The 16,939-nt window shown below is 38.4% G+C and overlaps 2 protein-coding genes, 1 non-coding gene and 1 pseudogene across 3 annotated transcripts; 3 read left to right on the forward strand and 1 right to left on the reverse strand.

Annotated features, from left to right (window-relative positions):
* LOC104822611 overlaps positions 1 to 3,793 on the forward strand; it is a 24,719-nt pseudogene extending 20,926 nt beyond the window's left edge.
* A 63-nt stretch (positions 3,794 to 3,856) lies between these two features.
* Positions 3,857 to 3,927, reverse strand: TRNAG-GCC. Its single transcript has one exon. It is a non-coding gene; the product is annotated as a tRNA-Gly (tRNA).
* A 1,884-nt stretch (positions 3,928 to 5,811) lies between these two features.
* Positions 5,812 to 8,113, forward strand: LOC104822614 (pectinesterase-like). Its single transcript, XM_010553881.2, has 4 exons — positions 5,812 to 5,892; positions 6,054 to 6,226; positions 6,301 to 6,578; positions 7,244 to 8,113. The coding sequence occupies exons 1-4, from the start codon at positions 5,863 to 5,865 to the stop codon at positions 7,927 to 7,929; spliced, it is 1,167 nt and encodes a 388-aa protein (XP_010552183.1). The 5' UTR covers positions 5,812 to 5,862; the 3' UTR covers positions 7,930 to 8,113.
* A 2,162-nt stretch (positions 8,114 to 10,275) lies between these two features.
* On the forward strand, positions 10,276 to 11,396 carry LOC104822615. The gene is made up of 3 exons (XM_010553883.2): positions 10,276 to 10,608; positions 10,821 to 10,945; positions 11,069 to 11,396. Exons 1-3 carry the CDS (start codon positions 10,444 to 10,446, stop codon positions 11,199 to 11,201), a joined length of 423 nt encoding a protein of 140 aa, XP_010552185.1. The 5' UTR covers positions 10,276 to 10,443; the 3' UTR covers positions 11,202 to 11,396.
* Positions 11,397 to 16,939: the final 5,543 nt, after the last annotated feature.

A 16,939-nucleotide genomic window follows, 5' to 3' on the forward strand; every position in this document is an offset into this window, starting at 1 on the left:
GCGTGTGTCACCCGAATGCATGACGAGGAAGTACGGTTCTTTGGCAACCGCGCCAACGTTCCATTGGCCATGGAACGGACTTCGGGTTTGCGTGTGTCACCCGTTGAAAGGCAGCGAGGACCTCATAATCTTCATACTCCTCATCGGTCACCGATATCACGACTCTCGGTACCGATCATCTCCATACCCACTCCAGACATCGATTCCCGATGCCGCCGACTGCCGGGCAAAGCAGCTCTATGCTAACTCCCCCTCGCCGACCATCCGCCTCGAAAAATACTCATCAGACCCAAGCTCAAGTCTTTCAGAGTATATCCGTACCATCTCACCGGGGGCACACGCAACTACCCAGATCTCAGGTTTATTTGTCAATCAACGGGTGACACACGCAAAACCCGAAGTCTGTTCCATGGCACGGTTGCCAAAGAACTGTACTTCCTCGTCACGTATTCGAGTGACACACGCAAACCCGAATAAGTGAGTCGTAGGATGCCATAATCGTTCGTCAGGGAACGATCCAGATCGAATATCATACCGCGAAGATTTACAGTCAAGGCAATCACCGTGATATTACTGGAAACCCATCTACAATCGCACACTGAACTTTATCCGAACCCATCCAAGTAAGGTCAATGCTATGCCATCTACCCTGACAAGATTCTCGAATCACACGCAGTCATGCATTATTCTTTACCGTACATACGGTCAAACATAATTTCTTTTAAATTTGTTCTTATTTATTTTACTTATATTTTTAAGATTTATTTAATCTTTTAAATCATCGATCCGATCAAACTAGGTTCTGGCCCGTCCGGATTACCAGTTCGGCTCGTCCCGAGATTGGTACTTATCCGGTCGTAGCGTTTGGTTTGAACTATGTGTAGTCCACTTGGAACCAAATTTAGTCATATTTTGGTTAAATTTTGAATTTAAGGTTAGACTGAGTCGATCCAATTTCTGGATCGTTTGCCCTATTATTTATTTATTATTATTCTTAATATTATTTTTTTTATCATTATTATTATTATTATTATTATTATTATTATTATTATTATTATTATTATTATTATTATTATTATTATTATTATTATTATTATTATTATTTTGGCGGTTCGAGTTGGTCCAGTTTATGGACCGTCCGATCCTTTTGTCTGATTTATTTATTTATTATTATTATTCTTTATTAAAAATAAATTTTTTTTATAAAACAGGATCGGCCTGAATTCAGGCCGTTTGGCCCATAATTCATCATTCATCTTTTTTCATATTTAAATTTTTCATGTTTCTTTGTCTGGAACCTCAGTCTGGATGGTGTGGGACCATTCCGACCTGGTCCAGACTTTGAACGTTATTAAAATATTAAATCAACACAATAATTCATGCATATAAAATAATCATAAATATTCAACGAGCCCGAATTAATCAACAATTTTGTACATATATACAAGCTCTGAGATAGATTGTAATACCCTAATTTTTTCAATTAATTAAAGCTTAAAATATATTAATATAATAAATAATATTATTTTTATTAATATATATAAATAAGTAGGTGGGCATTAAGCCGCCCACGTTATAAATACATATATATTATATAATAAAATAAATATACAATGGCTCTGCCACTTAAATATATTAATAATATTTATAAAAAAAATGAATAAAAAAAACACTCTCACTCTTGCTCTCTCCCTCACCACGACACCTCCTTTTATAGGAGAGAGTATCTTTTTTTTTATTCATTTTTTTTATAAATATTATTAATATATTTAAGTGGTAGAGCCATTGTATATTTATTTTATTATATAATATATATGTATTTATAACGTGGGCGGCTTAATGCCCACCTACTTATTTATATATATTAATAAAAATAATATTATTTATTATATTAATATATTTTAAGCTTTAATTAATTGAAAAAATTAGGGTATTACACGATCTATTCCGTCCCGAACCCGAACCGTTTCCCGAAACGCCCACCCCTACTTGTGCAGCAACGCACTAGCGATGTCGAAGAACGTGACCGACACCGACATCGCCAACTCCGAGCTAAGGCCGGCCGACAATCACCGGAACCGGAAGCTCACCGAGGAGACCGAGGTTATATAATTTTTTTTTTGTAAACATTATAAAATTAACCCTAATCTATTATATATATAATTACAAAATAAAATCATTATAGGTTAACGGTGGCGATGGGTGGCCAGAGTGGCTCTCGGCCGGGGAAAGGAGGCTCCTCCAGGCGTCTAAGGTTAGGGCTGACGTCACGGTGGCCACCGATGGAAGCGGAAACTACCGGACGGTGGGAGCAGCGGTGGCGGCGGCGCCTGAGAACAGCAAAAAGAGGTACGTGATTCATATAAAAGCTGGTGTTTACAGAGAGAACGTGGAGGTTCCGAGCAGGAAGAAGAACATAATGTTCATCGGAGACGGTGGGAAGAGGACTATTATCACCGGAAGAAGGAACGTCGTTGATGGAAGCACCACTTTCCGATCTGCCACCGTTGGTAAGCACACTCATTTTTTTATGTTTTTAAATTTTTTGGTATTAGAAAAAATATATGATTTTTATTAATTATTTTAACAAATTAACGATGCTAAATACCGATTTTCTGTGTTTATAAAAAATATAACCCATGAGTCCAGCATATTGATGGGTAATAACGAATATAATAAAATGAATTATATCTGAATATTTTTAATAATGAAATATCTAGTCGATCGTGATTTGTGAATTGGAGTATATTCATAATCAAATTCCGTGATTGAACAAAATCACGGACTAATTAAAAGAAGGTAGGTTCTCTAGATTGTATTTCTTTTATTCTACGTAAAGAATTAATAGCGTAATATATATTCCATTTTTCTGCCCGAGTAATAAATTCAATTTATACGTTCAATGTGTAACATATATAACACTTGCCAACTAACCTAAACTAACGTGTTTTTTTCCCAAATTTGGAACAGCCGTGGTTGGAGAAGGGTTCTTGGCGCGTGATATCACGTTCGAGAACACTGCCGGGCCGTCGAAGCACCAAGCGGTGGCGCTACGAGTCGGTTCGGACCTCTCGGCCTTCCACCGATGCAACGTGATAGCGTATCAAGACTCTCTCTACGTCCACTCGAACCGTCAATTCTTCGGCAGGTGCTTCATTGCAGGCACCGTAGACTTCATCTTCGGAAACGCAGCTGTCGTCTTACAAGACTGCGACATCCACGCGAGGAGACCGAACCGGGGACAGCAAAACATGATCACGGCCTCCAGTCGGGCCGACCCAAACCAGAACACAGGGATCGTTATCCAGAAGTGTCGGATCGGTGCCACGTCGGATCTCCAGTCCGTGAAAGGGAGTTTCCCGACGTATCTGGGCCGTCCGTGGAAGTAATACGCACGAACAGTCGTGATGCAGTCGGACATATCAGACGTGGTCCGACCGGAAGGCTGGCACGAGTGGGACGGGAGCTTTGCGTTGAACACTTTGACGTATAGAGAATACGCGAACAGAGGGGCGGGGGCAAAGACTGAAAATAGGGTGAAGTGGAAGGGCGTTAAGGTAATTACAAGTGCCGCCGAGGCTGGGCAATACACCGCTGGCCGCTTCATTGGTGGTGGAGGCTGGTTACCTTCGACCGGTTTCCCTTTCTCTCTCGGTCTTTGATCGGACCACTGCTCCATCTGTGCAGTTCCCTGGGGTCTCGGGTCTTGCGACTTGTCCGGACTTCTTCTATCCAAATTACAGTTGGCTATAGACAAAAATAAAAATAATGCAATTATTGACAATTGTACAAGTTTTTAAATTTTATGTATATGTTAAAAAAAAATAATTTAAAAAATGGAGTTCAAATTACATGGTGCACCAGCCGGGAATCGAACCCGGGTCTGTACCGTGGCAGGGTACTATTCTACCACTAGACCACTGGTGGTTTGTTGGTAATTTTACTATTATATAATTAAATATCAATCTAAAATTACATTCTTGCTATATCAACATGAAGTTTCAATGATGCATTTTCAACCAAGTAATTAGAAAATTATATAGTGATTATCGCATTTGATTTAACCTTCCTAGTTGTTCCACGTAGATTACTTTTAGAAAAAAAATGTTTTCATTAGTAGATACTTGAGTAGAAAATTATTGAAGTTTTTATTTATGTTAATGATTGTAATATATAATGACTGTGTATAATATTCGAACATTTTATTTAAATATAAATAAATAATTTTAGAAACAGTAATATGATAATGATAATATGTAGAATTTTGTATTCTGCATAAATAAGTATTCCAACTGAAAGTTATATTGAGATAAGCATTTAAACCTCAAACTTCTCCCTAGGTAGAGAAACATGTATAATCAATAAAACAAATAGCATATTTTTTTTATAATACGAAAGTTTAACGAATTTTTGATCTAATTAAATTTCTCACAAAATTGAAGAAGTTTACGTGAATATTCCACCTCCCGCTTGGATTTGATGGTGTGTTAAATTTTTTAGTGCAACTCGCATCGATTAACCGAATTTGGGTACGTTTGAATATATATATATATATATTAAATGAAATATTGATGGATTGGTCTACGATAGAAGATGAACCCATCATTCTCTCTCTCTTCGTATTGTTGCTTTCCTTGTGGACAAATTAATATTCACGAGCCTTCGCACTAAATAATCGTGCCTTCAACTCGGCCTTGAAATTCGAATTTCCTACTCAAAATTGTATAAATTAATGCGAATTATTTTTACACCTCGTGGTGAGGTGGCCACGCACTTATTAAATTCATTCCTATATGCTAAATTTATTTATGGTTATTAGATGTCAACGAGATGACATAATGAACATTTCTAATAGATTTGTTGAAATGAATGGCATGGACTTTGCATGCACGATAGTCGATAGATATAGAATGGAATACGTGAGATATTTAACGTCTCTTAATTGGTAGAACACTATATAAACATATAAAAAGTTCTCTTATTTCTTCAAATTTCAGAGTTTAATTTACCATTCCTTCCTTGCAAAAGTAGAAATTACCCTAATATGTATATACGTTGATACACACATGTAAATATCCATATAATATACGGAATCATGAGATATAATAATCATGCTATATATACATATATATATATATATATACAAGGCTTAAAACACGTGTTCTTTGAACTGTTAAGATTCCTTGAACATGGCTAGTTCGGTCTTTTGGGTTACGATAAATTGTCGTTTGTATTCATATCTTTCGACGTTTGGATATTAACGTCATCGAATAACAAACACAACAATCACATGCCTAAATAATTATTAATTATAAAACTCGATACCCGAAATGAAATATCTCAAGAAAACAAAAACATGAAACTCATACTCTTACCTGCCGTCTCCACCGCCTTGCTCCTCCTCTCCACTGTCGCCGGAACTTCTCTGGCGAGCGGTAACTCCGGCGAGCCAACCTCTTCGTCCCACGGAATCCCAAATTCTGCGTGTAGCTCCACACCACATCCACACCTCTGCGTGTCCACTGTTTCAGCCGTGGCCGCGGGGTCCCGTGAGGACATTATCGCGATCGTGTTGAACACGACCGCCACGGCAGTGAAACATAACCAGTTGGCCATGAAGAGTCTTTCCCGAATGAGGAGTACAAGACTTACGAACAGGGCAAAGATGGCGGTTGACGACTGTTTGGAGACCTTTGACTTGTCGCTCGATGACATCGACGCGGCCATGGAGGGTCTCCGGTCGTACCCTAACGAGAAAAATCTCCGGGGGCAACAGGCCAGAGATCTCAATACACTGATTAGCTCTGCCATGACCTATCAAGATATTTGCCTCGACGGCTCTCTAATGATCTCGCCGATATTATGCTTCGCAATGCCTTCTTGGACCGTGTGGTATACATATATATGTTCGTATATACAAGTACATATATATGTATATGTATAAACATGTGTATTTGCATATTTTAAAATTTTGATGGTTTGATATAATATTTGTGTGCATATTATAAGATATATATACGTTGCGATTGACCGAAGACGATATATACTTGTAGAGACATGTAGAGCGTCTGTGTAGCATCGCACTCGCCATGATCAAGACCACCGACATATCAAACTCCAAGCTAAAGGATGGAACCTCCACAGGTCCAAATATCATCGAGGAAGTTTCCGGTGGCGGCCACGTGGACGGAGACCAGTGGCCATTATGGCTCTCAGAGGAAGACAGGTATTGAGGATATGAAACACAACTGAAAAAAAAAAACAAATGTTAACTTTCCGTAGTATACTGTCTTTTAACAGGCAGCTTCTTCAGTCAGAGAGTGTGAAGGCGGACGCGGTCGTGGCAGAGGACGGTAGCGGGGATTACACGACGGTGGCGGCTGCGGTTGAGGCGGCGCCGAGTAATAACGAAAAGAGGTGTGTGATAAGGATAAAGACGGGAGTTTACAGGGAGAATGTGAGGGTGATGGGTCACCGGAAGAACATAATGGTCGTGGGCGATGGCCGCCTTCACACCTTCATCACCGGAAATAGGAGCGTCGCCAATGGCTGGTCACCATTCCAATCTGCAACAGTTGGTAACGTTCACTAATCCTTTTCAAGTCATAGTTAGATATAAGAGTAACAGGGGTAGACTCACATCAAGTATCCGAGTTTTTGGGTGATTGATTTCGATCTTAACCTCACCCTCGCAGGTTTTATGGTTGAAATATCTTGGTCCCGATTTTGCGATACTCGGGTACATATCCCTAGGGGTGTAATCGGGTCAGTCCGACCCGAACCTACAATCGACCCGAAGGTCTCGAGTTTGGGTTTGGACCGACTCGGTTTTTATCGAGCCTATTACAAGCCCGAAATCTGACCCCATAGAACTCAATTTTGGATTAGGGCCGGGCGATCCATTCAATCCCTTCTTTATAAACATTTTTAAAAAAAATATTTTTTACTAAATTTAAAAAAACGAAACCGTTCTTTCGAACCGATTCAAAACCCGATTTGAGTTTGACCTCTAAATTCTAAAAATTTAGGACGGAAACCCGATATTTTTCAAGTGATTTCCTGTCGAATTTCGGGTCAAAATTGACATCCTACATTTGAGTACTCAAACCCTAGAAAACTTATAAATTTGTATTCACCAAATTGACCATCGGGTATAAATTAATGATAAATTTATATGAAAATAAACCTATTGTAATTCTCCTAATGAAAACATTACGATATAGATGTTAATGGCAATGTGCAGGGGTGATAAGCGAGGGGTTCTTGGCGCGTGACATAACGTTCGAGAACACTGGAGGTTCGGGGAACGGGGCAGCCGTGGCCCTCCGAGTAGGCTCCGACAAATCGGCCTTCTACCGTTGCGGATTCTCCAGCTACGAACGCACACTTCACGTCCAATCCAAACGCCAATTCTTCGCCGACTGTTTCATCACCGGTAACAGAGACATCATCTACGGAAACTCCGCCGCTTTCTTCCAAGGCTCCGACATCCGAGTTCGCCAACAGTTCTTGTTCATCGACAACATCGTCACTGCCCAGTCTCGGTCCGACCAGAACCAGGACACGGGGATCGTGATCCAGAACTCTAGGATCGAAGCCTCCGATCTCGACCACTGGCTGTATTCCACGACGTATCTCGGTCGTCCCGAGAGGGAATTCGCACGGTCCGTCGTGATGCAGTCCTACATCTCCGACCTGCTCCGACCCGATGGTTGGCAAGGCTGGGGCGTCACCTTCGAGTTGGACAACCTTACATTCAGAGAGTATCAGAACAGAGGAATGGGAGCAAATACGAAACGTAGGGTGAAGTGGAAGAGCTTCAAGGTAATTACAGACCCAGAAGAGGCCGAGCAGTTCACCACCGGTCCGTTCATCGACGGTGGGAGCTGGCTAAAGGGTACTGGTTTTCCGTTCAAACTCGATCTTTGATCTTCGAGATATGAGCTGTGAGAGCTCTTGCTGTTGTGTTATGTGCATGAATAAGGCGAACGTTTCGCCATTACTGATGATGATGATGACGATGGTGTTGTTAACATGTGTCAAGCCATAGCCATGCATGGAAAACTTATTATACTAATGTAATGGTGATGTTATATCTCATTTACGTGTTTCATATCATATGTATCCTTAATTTCCGTATCCATGTATTTTGTTTGCTCGTGTATTTTTCTTCGTTATCTAATAATCTCAAACACCGACTTTTGCAACAATGCCAAAGTTTCGGCCCATAAGCCCAATAATTATTTTGCTTTTCCGTTACAAACCTAATATTTATTTATTTATTTATTTACAACGGAATAATGATATTTTTTTTTTTGCATAATTACTATGAACGCAACAAATGTTATTGGACTGCATATTATACAATTGTTATTGGATAATATATAACATTGCAAATGGAATATTCGGGGCCTTTTAAAAAATATGTGACCGTATTCATACAGATAAGTTAGGCCAGCGATCCACGATATAAGTGGACGAGCCAGAAAATGACAGATTCATATTATAATATCGTTATTTCTTTATTTGGTTTAGTTTCTTTATTGGGTTGCGAGTTTTGATTTAATGGAGGCGGGGATTTTGCGACCACACATCTTCAGACCTAATGCGATATATTATTATTCCATTACTCGAATATATTTTTGTTTATAATGTCCATTTAGGACTCCAATTTCAAAGTTGTTTGTGAGTCACGTATTCTTAATATTTTCTTCCTAAAGCAGTGAAAATCTAGAAAAAAAAATTAATATTTTTTTGTTGCAAATATTATATGTTTGGGATTGATTCCGTTCATTATTTTTGTATTCGGGTTTTTAGTTTTTTAAAAAATGATACATATTTGATTTTTGTGTTAGAATTTGAGTCTGTTATTTTTTTTTTATTGATATTTTTTAGGATTGAGCTCGGTATATTTTAAAATTTCGGTTGTTTTTATATTTAGTTAGGATTTAATAAATTTGATTTTGAAACTTTAGTTTCAAGTCATCAAATAAAGTTATATGTTATTCAACACGATACCAATCCTTAATTCAGATTTTTAAAACTAAACATTGACACCACAAAAATAGTTTTTTTTTTAAAAAAAAAAACTAAGGAGAGTTTATTATTATTCTCAATACTTGTAGATGCATAGTTATTTTTTCAATTATCTCATTAATAAATTCATATGTACTAGAAGAAATATAAAAAGCAATTTGTGTACTTCTTCCAAGTAGAATTTCGTGATTATTAAATGTGTAATTTAATCTTTGATTAGACAGATAAATCAAACTGGGGGAAGAAATAACTGTTCACCATATGATAAAATATTAATTTCGAACACCTAATTGACGTAAGGAGGGACGAAGACATTTTCCCAACGATGATGCCTCCATGTCTAAGAACAAACCCTACCGGAGTTTTTATTTATTATTTGAATTAATCATTGCTCTAATAATCATTATAAAATTAATAATATGACATGTTATTATATATCAAATAAAGAAATAGTAATTGACATGTCACCAAAGCGCACATGATTGGGCCGTAGACAATAAAGTATGATTAACTTAATAAAGAAATCATGTATGTGAATCCCTAATTGATGAATAATATTTTTATAAAATGTCTTGAATAAAAAATATAAAATTTTCTAAAATTATTTCGAAAGAAAAGAAGTATAATTAACTATTGATTCTTTTCTTTTCGCACCATATAAGACTATATATACAGTTTATTTATGATGTGTCACACAACATATAATTTGAATAAATTGGCTTATCAGAACTTCGTCAACGACAATGTATGGTATATATATTATTCATCTAATACTATAATGGACATATATATATATATATATGACATCTCACATATCTTCACATTTTGCATACGTGTCTTACACGATACGTGGGTTATCAAACTCCATCAACGATTATTGACTGTATATATTATTCACCCAATCACAGTACAAAGATACACATACATATATATATAAATATGCACACATACATGAACGCATACATAATCAAAATATATATACAATATGATAGCTTATATATATTATTTTTGCCTGGTGTCGATTCAACGACTAAACCCAAAGTACAGTCCAGCCAATGGTTTGCTAGACCAAAAGATTATAAGAAACAAACAACAAATTAAATTATTACAGTCATTTAAATGGATCCACGACAAAGACATTTACCTGTTCATAGTGGCTCTCTTATCAACAATTTTTTTTTTTTTATTATCATCTTCTTTATTGTACCTTATGTCTATTTAAACCCCCACCATTTTTTCAATAATACCGAGACACAGACGCTGTTTTCTCAAATTATTTTTTAAAACGGACCAATGAAAACCCAAAGTTGTAACAATTTTATTCCCCCGTTTTCAACCCCCTTAGGCTACAAACTGATCTAAAGCGGCTGTTTTCATCTGGTTCTGAGACAGTTTTGACAAAGCAGCATGGCGATGGCAAATTCGTGTCGGATCTGTGTTCCTCTCCAGAAACCATGTCTTGTTCCCAAATCTGTAAGAAGAACCACTTCGATGCTTCAACAGAAGCGATTACAGATCAAGAAAGTGGAGGTTCTTTACCCTCGGCCTGTCAGATTCTCCCCCAAGAACAAGGTGAGAACCCTTTTTCTGTCTGTTTTCTCTTTTCGAATGATCGGCATGATGACCACCTTGGCAAAACATGGTTTTTAATAACGGGTTTCGGTTTTCTTGAGAATCTGAGCGGAACCCACTTGGCAAAACCCGGTTCTCAGAACTAGGTTTCGGTTTTCTTGAGGATCTGGACACGACTCACTTGACAAAAACATAATGGCTCTTGAAACCAGGTTTTCGAGGATCCAGTGCAAGGTATTGTCTGTTACAGAGATGATAACGGCGAGATCATATGCGAAGGCTACGATGAAGGCCCTCGCTGTCTCCCACAGATTTCAAGAATAGCTTGTTACTCAAGGTAAGATACACACTCGTTATATATATATATATGTATATAGACATGTGTAGATGGTACGTATCTGACCCAGAAGGATAACAGCAAATTGAATCGAACTGTTTTTCAATGTGTGGAATGGAACAGAGAGGCAGAGATTCTTGATCTCCTGCAACGCAGTTATCAACAGCTGATAGATTCGGGGAGGAATCACCAACAGATGCCTTCTCCGCAACAAGGGTTGATGATGATCAAATGGAGCAGCTTCAACCTCTTCTAGTTTACCTGAAACCATCGATTTCCTTTTCTGTGTTAAATCTGTTCCCATAATGGCCTCATGAATAACATATTGTACAGAAAAGGCCGTGTGAAAAGAAGCAGACATTTGCTTCTTTTGTAGACTTTCTGTAAGTTGTTTCACTTGTAAAAAGAAGGAACATGAAGATCCCATCTGACAAAAGATTTTTAAGACAAACTTGGTTTGCGGTTGTGTACATGGAACAGACACCTACTAATCTACTGTAATGACTGAAAATCTAAAAACACTGGACAAAAATAATATCTATCTGTGAGGGAAAACCGATCTTTAGAGACGAATCGCGCGTGAAGAATGGAGTTCCCTTTGTCAAAAAACCCATTTCTACACTAAACTTACACTCAGGCCATTGATGAGGGACCATGAGAAAGTGCCCAAGAGTTACTACTCACAAACTATTACGGAGGATACGGGATTGAGACAATCGGCAATTGCGTATATGCAGGATTGTTTCAACGCAATATGGCAACTGTATATTTGTTCTGTTTCCGTAATATCAGTGCTGCGATTTTCAGTTTCCCAATTTTAGCTCTAATAGAGTCATTTTAATGTGTGGGTTTCCATACTAGTCTTTTTCGGATGTATAAAAGACCATTGTTGACTTTTTTACTCATTTTAATGAAAATCAGAAAGGTTCCACAATTTCTCTCGTCTTCTTCTTCCTCTCTTTCTGATTTTCAGGATCCATTACACAAAATGGTATCAGAGCACATAAAATTTTTTCATCCTTTTATTTTTTGATTTGGTCTTTTTCTCTTTGATCTTTGGTTCTCGATGTCGAACGATTTCCGATCACCGATTGCACCAAATCTAGCTCCAGAAAATTCATCTTCTTCGACAACTTCGTCAGTTTCAGATCCGTATCTGAATCCGTTATATCTGCATGTAGCTGACACCTCCAGCTTGAATTTGATATCTGAGAAGCTCGTTGATGAATCTAACTACAATGTGTGGGCGCGATCTGTGCTGAAGACTTTGAATCTGAAGAACAAACTCGGATTTATCACAGGTACCGTTCCTCGACCTCCACCTGATCATCCGGACTTTGTGACTTGGTCTCGTTGCGATGATCTAGTCAGTACATGGATCTGCAATTCTGTTGCTCCAGATATTTCGAGTCTCGTAGTATCTTTAGATTCGGCAGCTCAGATTTGGAAAACTTTGGAGCGACATTTCAAACAGAATAATGTGTCGAAGGTTTTCAACATTCAACAGAAGATAGATACCTTATATCAAGGATCAATGGATTTGCGCACATATTTTACGAAGTTGAATCTCCTTTGGGAAGAGCTAAGAAATTTTGAACCAATTCCTGCTTGTAATTGTCGTGGATGTACATGTGGAGGATGTACTTGCAATTATCAGCAAAAGTGGATTGAATTCTATGAACGCCGTAACGTTGTTCGTTTCCTGATGCGTCTAAATGAAGGATATCATTTGGCTCGGAGACAGATTCTTATGCTTGATCCTCTACCAGATATGTCTAAGGTGTATAGTATGTGTGCACAGGAAGAACAACAGCGTTTAAACTTACAGACTTCTACAGAGCAAGCAGTGTTTCAAACATCTGCATCTGCTCCACGACCTAGATCCTTTACACCATCTGTTCCTCCAAGTGGTGGTCCTCGAACACGTCCTATTTGCACACACTGTGGAATTGCAGGACACACAGTCAATAGATGTTACAAGATCTATGGCTATCCACCTGGATCAAGGTCATCATCTCCAAGTAATCAGCATAGTTGGAATCCCAGGCCACAGTTTTATAATAAGCCGAGACCTCAGCCTGGTGAAACACGTCCACACTCTGTCAATTTGGTGAAGAATCCGTCTGGTCTAGAGGGGCAGTCTGTTGCTATGGTTAATAATGCATTCACTTCAAATCCGAGTGCTTTGGAGCAAGCACAAGCATTGTTAGCACAGCTCTCAACTCAAATCAAGGGAAATAGTCTTTCAACCATGACTTCAAATTTTACAGCTAATACTCCCATGCCTAATTCACCAGGTACTCATCTTTCTTCCTTTCCTATCTTATCCTCATTTGAACCTGACCTTTTTTTTCCCTCAATAGTCTGGATCATAGACACAGGTGCTAGTATCCATGTTTGTTGTGATAGCTCATTGTTCTCAGTTCTTCATCAGATTCCTCCTATCACCATTACTTTACCCACTGGTGCCACTTTTTCTGTAACACAATCTGGAACAGTCAAAGTTTCTCATTCATTGACCTTGACAGATGTGTTATTTGTACCAGTTTTCAAATATAATTTGATGAGTGTGAGTGCTTTAACCAAAAACAACAATATTTCTTTGACTTTTACATCTGATTCTTGCATTCTTCAGGACCTTACTCAGGCCTTGATGATTGGCAAGGGTAAGATGCTCCACAATCTATACATTCTGGATGTGGAGTCTTCAGTTCAGACACCGACCTCTTCTTTTCAGCCTTCTCTTTGCTCTGCACTCACCTCAGCTCCACTCAATCTTTGGCATCAAAGATTGGGACATCCATCTTTTCTCCGAATACAGTCTCTTGGAAGAACTTCTCAGCTGTCTTTTACACCAGATTCTGTTGATTTTACTCATTGTGATGTCTGTCCTAAAGCAAAACAAAAACACCTTGTTTTTCCTTCTTCGGGTCATATGTCTGAAAAACCTTTTGATCTTGTGCATTTGGATGTGTGGGGTCCTTTTCATTTGTCAACATCTGATGGTCACAGATATTTTTTTACACTTGTTGATGATTGTACACGCCTAGTTTGGGTGTATCTGTTAGTAAATAAAAGTGATGTTCATTTCAAATTCAAAGCCTTTGTCTCTTTCATTGAAACACAGTTTGATTCAAAAATAAAAGCAATTCGGACTGATCATGCTCCTGAACTGAATTTTACAGATTTTTTGGCCAGCAAAGGTATTTTTCATTATAGATCATGTCCTTATACTCCTCAACAAAATTCTGTTGTTGAGAGAAAACATCAACACATTTTAAATGTGGCTCGTGCCCTATTTTTTCAGTCAAATATTCCTTTGATTCATTGGGGAGATTGCATACTCACTGCAGTATATCTTATAAACAGGACTCCAACTCCTCTCCTTGATTTTAAAACTCCTTTTGAGAAACTCACTGGTGTTAAACCTGAATATGCACATTTAAAGGTCTTTGGATGTTTATGTTATGTTTCTACTCAACTTAAAGACAGACACAAGTTTTCTCCTAGGGCTCAAGAGGGTGTTTTTCTGGGATATCCATCTGGTATGAAAGGTTACAAAGTTTTATTACTTGAATCTCAGAAAGTGGTGTATTCTAGGCATGTTGTCTTTCATGAGACTGTGTTCCCTTTTCGTTCTTCTGATTCATCTTTTTCATCTGAATCATCATCTTCTTTATCACCTTTTGTTCTGTATGATTCTGATCCACCTTCAGTTCCCATCTCAGATATTTTTCAGTCCCCTGTTTCTTTACAGAATGCAACATCTTCATCTGATGTACATTCTTCTGATTCTATTTCTCCAGAATCTTTCAATGATTCAATCCAATCTTTGAATGCTGAGAACAATGTGCGACCACAGAGGCATGTGAAACCACCTGGCTATCTTGCAGATTACCATTGTTACCTACTTAAACACCAAACTCCACCACCAATACAGCCTAATACACCATATCCCCTTTCTTGTGTTTTGTCCTATGACCATCTTTCCCCTGTATACAGACACTTTGTTTGTTCCACCTCTGTTATTCCTGAACCAAAAACCTATTCCCAAGCTGTAAAATTTGATGAATGGAAGAAGGCTATGTTACTTGAACTTGAGGCTCTAGATCGGACTCAAACTTGGACTGTCTGTGAATTACCTCAGGGTAAACATCCTATTGGTTGCAAATGGGTGTTTAAAACTAAATTTAACCCTGATGGATCTGTAGAACGCTACAAGGCTCGATTAGTAGCGAAGGGATATACTCAACTTGAGGGTATAGATTACTTAGAGACATTTAGCCCGGTTGCTAAGATGACAACAGTTCGGGTTTTGCTTGTTGTTGCAGCATCAGAAAAGTGGGTGATTCATCAGTTAGATATTTCAAATGCTTTCTTAAATGGTGATTTGGTTGAAGAAATCTATATGTCATTACCACCAGGTTATGCATCGCTTAAGGGGGAGAATATACCTTCTCATCATGTTTGTAAACTGCAAAGGTCACTCTATGGTTTAAAACAAGCGAGTAGACAGTGGAATATCAAGTTAACTGAAGTATTGCTTGCTGCTGGCTGTGTGCAATCCACTTCAGATACCTCCTTGTTTGTTAAACGTCGAGAAGGATCTATTGTTGCTATCTTAGTTTATGTTGATGACATTTTGGTGGCTGGTAATGATGTTACTTTGATTTCTGAAGTGAAAAATGCTCTTAGTTCCAAGTTTCAGCTTAAAGACTTGGGAGATTTGAAGTATTTTTTGGGCTTGGAAGTGGCTAGATCTTCACGAGGTATTTCTGTTTGTCAACGAAAATACACGTTGGAGTTGCTCGAAGATCATGGTCTGTTAGGATGCAAACCTGCATCTACACCTATGGAATTTCGGCAGAAAATTTCTGAAACTTCTGGTGAGGTTCTTGATGATCCATTGCCTTTTCGAAAGCTTATTGGAAAGCTTATTTATCTGTCTATAACAAGACCAGATATTGGGTTTGCTGTTACCAAATTGAGCCAATATATGTCTGCTCCAAGGTCTGATCATCTTCAGGCAGCAACCAGAGTTCTGCGATACTTGAAAGCAGCTCCTGCACAAGGTCTGTTCTTTTCTGCTGATAATGAACATCGACTGAGTGCTTTTTCGGATGCAGATTGGGCAGCATGTGTTGATTCTCGGAGGTCTGTCACTGGATTTTGTATTTTTCTTGGAAGCTCCTTGATTTCTTGGAAATCTAAGAAGCAAGCGACCATTTCTCGGAGCAGTGCAGAATCGGAGTATCGTGCAATGGCGCAAACAACCTGTGAGTTGATTTGGTTATCTTCTCTTCTGCATGACTTGAATATCACGTTTCCGCAACCTGTCACGTTATTTTGTGATAATATGTCCGCCATTCATATTTCCAACAATGCTGTTTTCCACGAGCGCACCAAGCATATTGAGCTTGACTGCCACTTCGTTCGGGATCAGTTGAAGGCTGGTTTTTTGAAACCACTGCATGTTTCTACTAAGGATCAGATTGCTGATGTTTTAACGAAGCCTTTATATGTGGATCATTTTCGGCATTTGCTTGGCAAGATGGGTCTACATTCGTTATTCGTCCCATCTTGAGGGGGAGTAATAGAGTCATTTTAATGTGTGGGTTTCCATACTAGTCTTTTTCGGATGTATAAAAGACCATTGTTGACTTTTTTACTCATTTTAATGAAAATCAGAAAGGTTCCACAATTTCTCTCGTCTTCTTCTTCCTCTCTTTCTGATTTTCAGGATCCATTACGCAAAAAGCTCATTTCCTGTTTTGCTGTATTTGTATAAAACCATTACAGAATAATGAAACATACATGGTTTTTTCTCTGAAGATCTCTCTGCTCTGTTTCATATTTATCACAAACATCGGCCATTGCCATTGCTTCAATCAAGTTTCGATCCAACAAGACTTTGTTTGTGACTGTAGAGATCGTAAGGTGCCCAAGATGACCCGATCAGAAACCCGTTTGACAGTTCTTCCGAATAGGAGATTT

The sequence above is a fragment of the Tarenaya hassleriana genome, unplaced genomic scaffold, assembly GCF_000463585.1.
Source record: "Tarenaya hassleriana unplaced genomic scaffold, ASM46358v1 Cleome37, whole genome shotgun sequence".
NCBI lineage: Eukaryota > Viridiplantae > Streptophyta > Magnoliopsida > Brassicales > Cleomaceae > Tarenaya > Tarenaya hassleriana.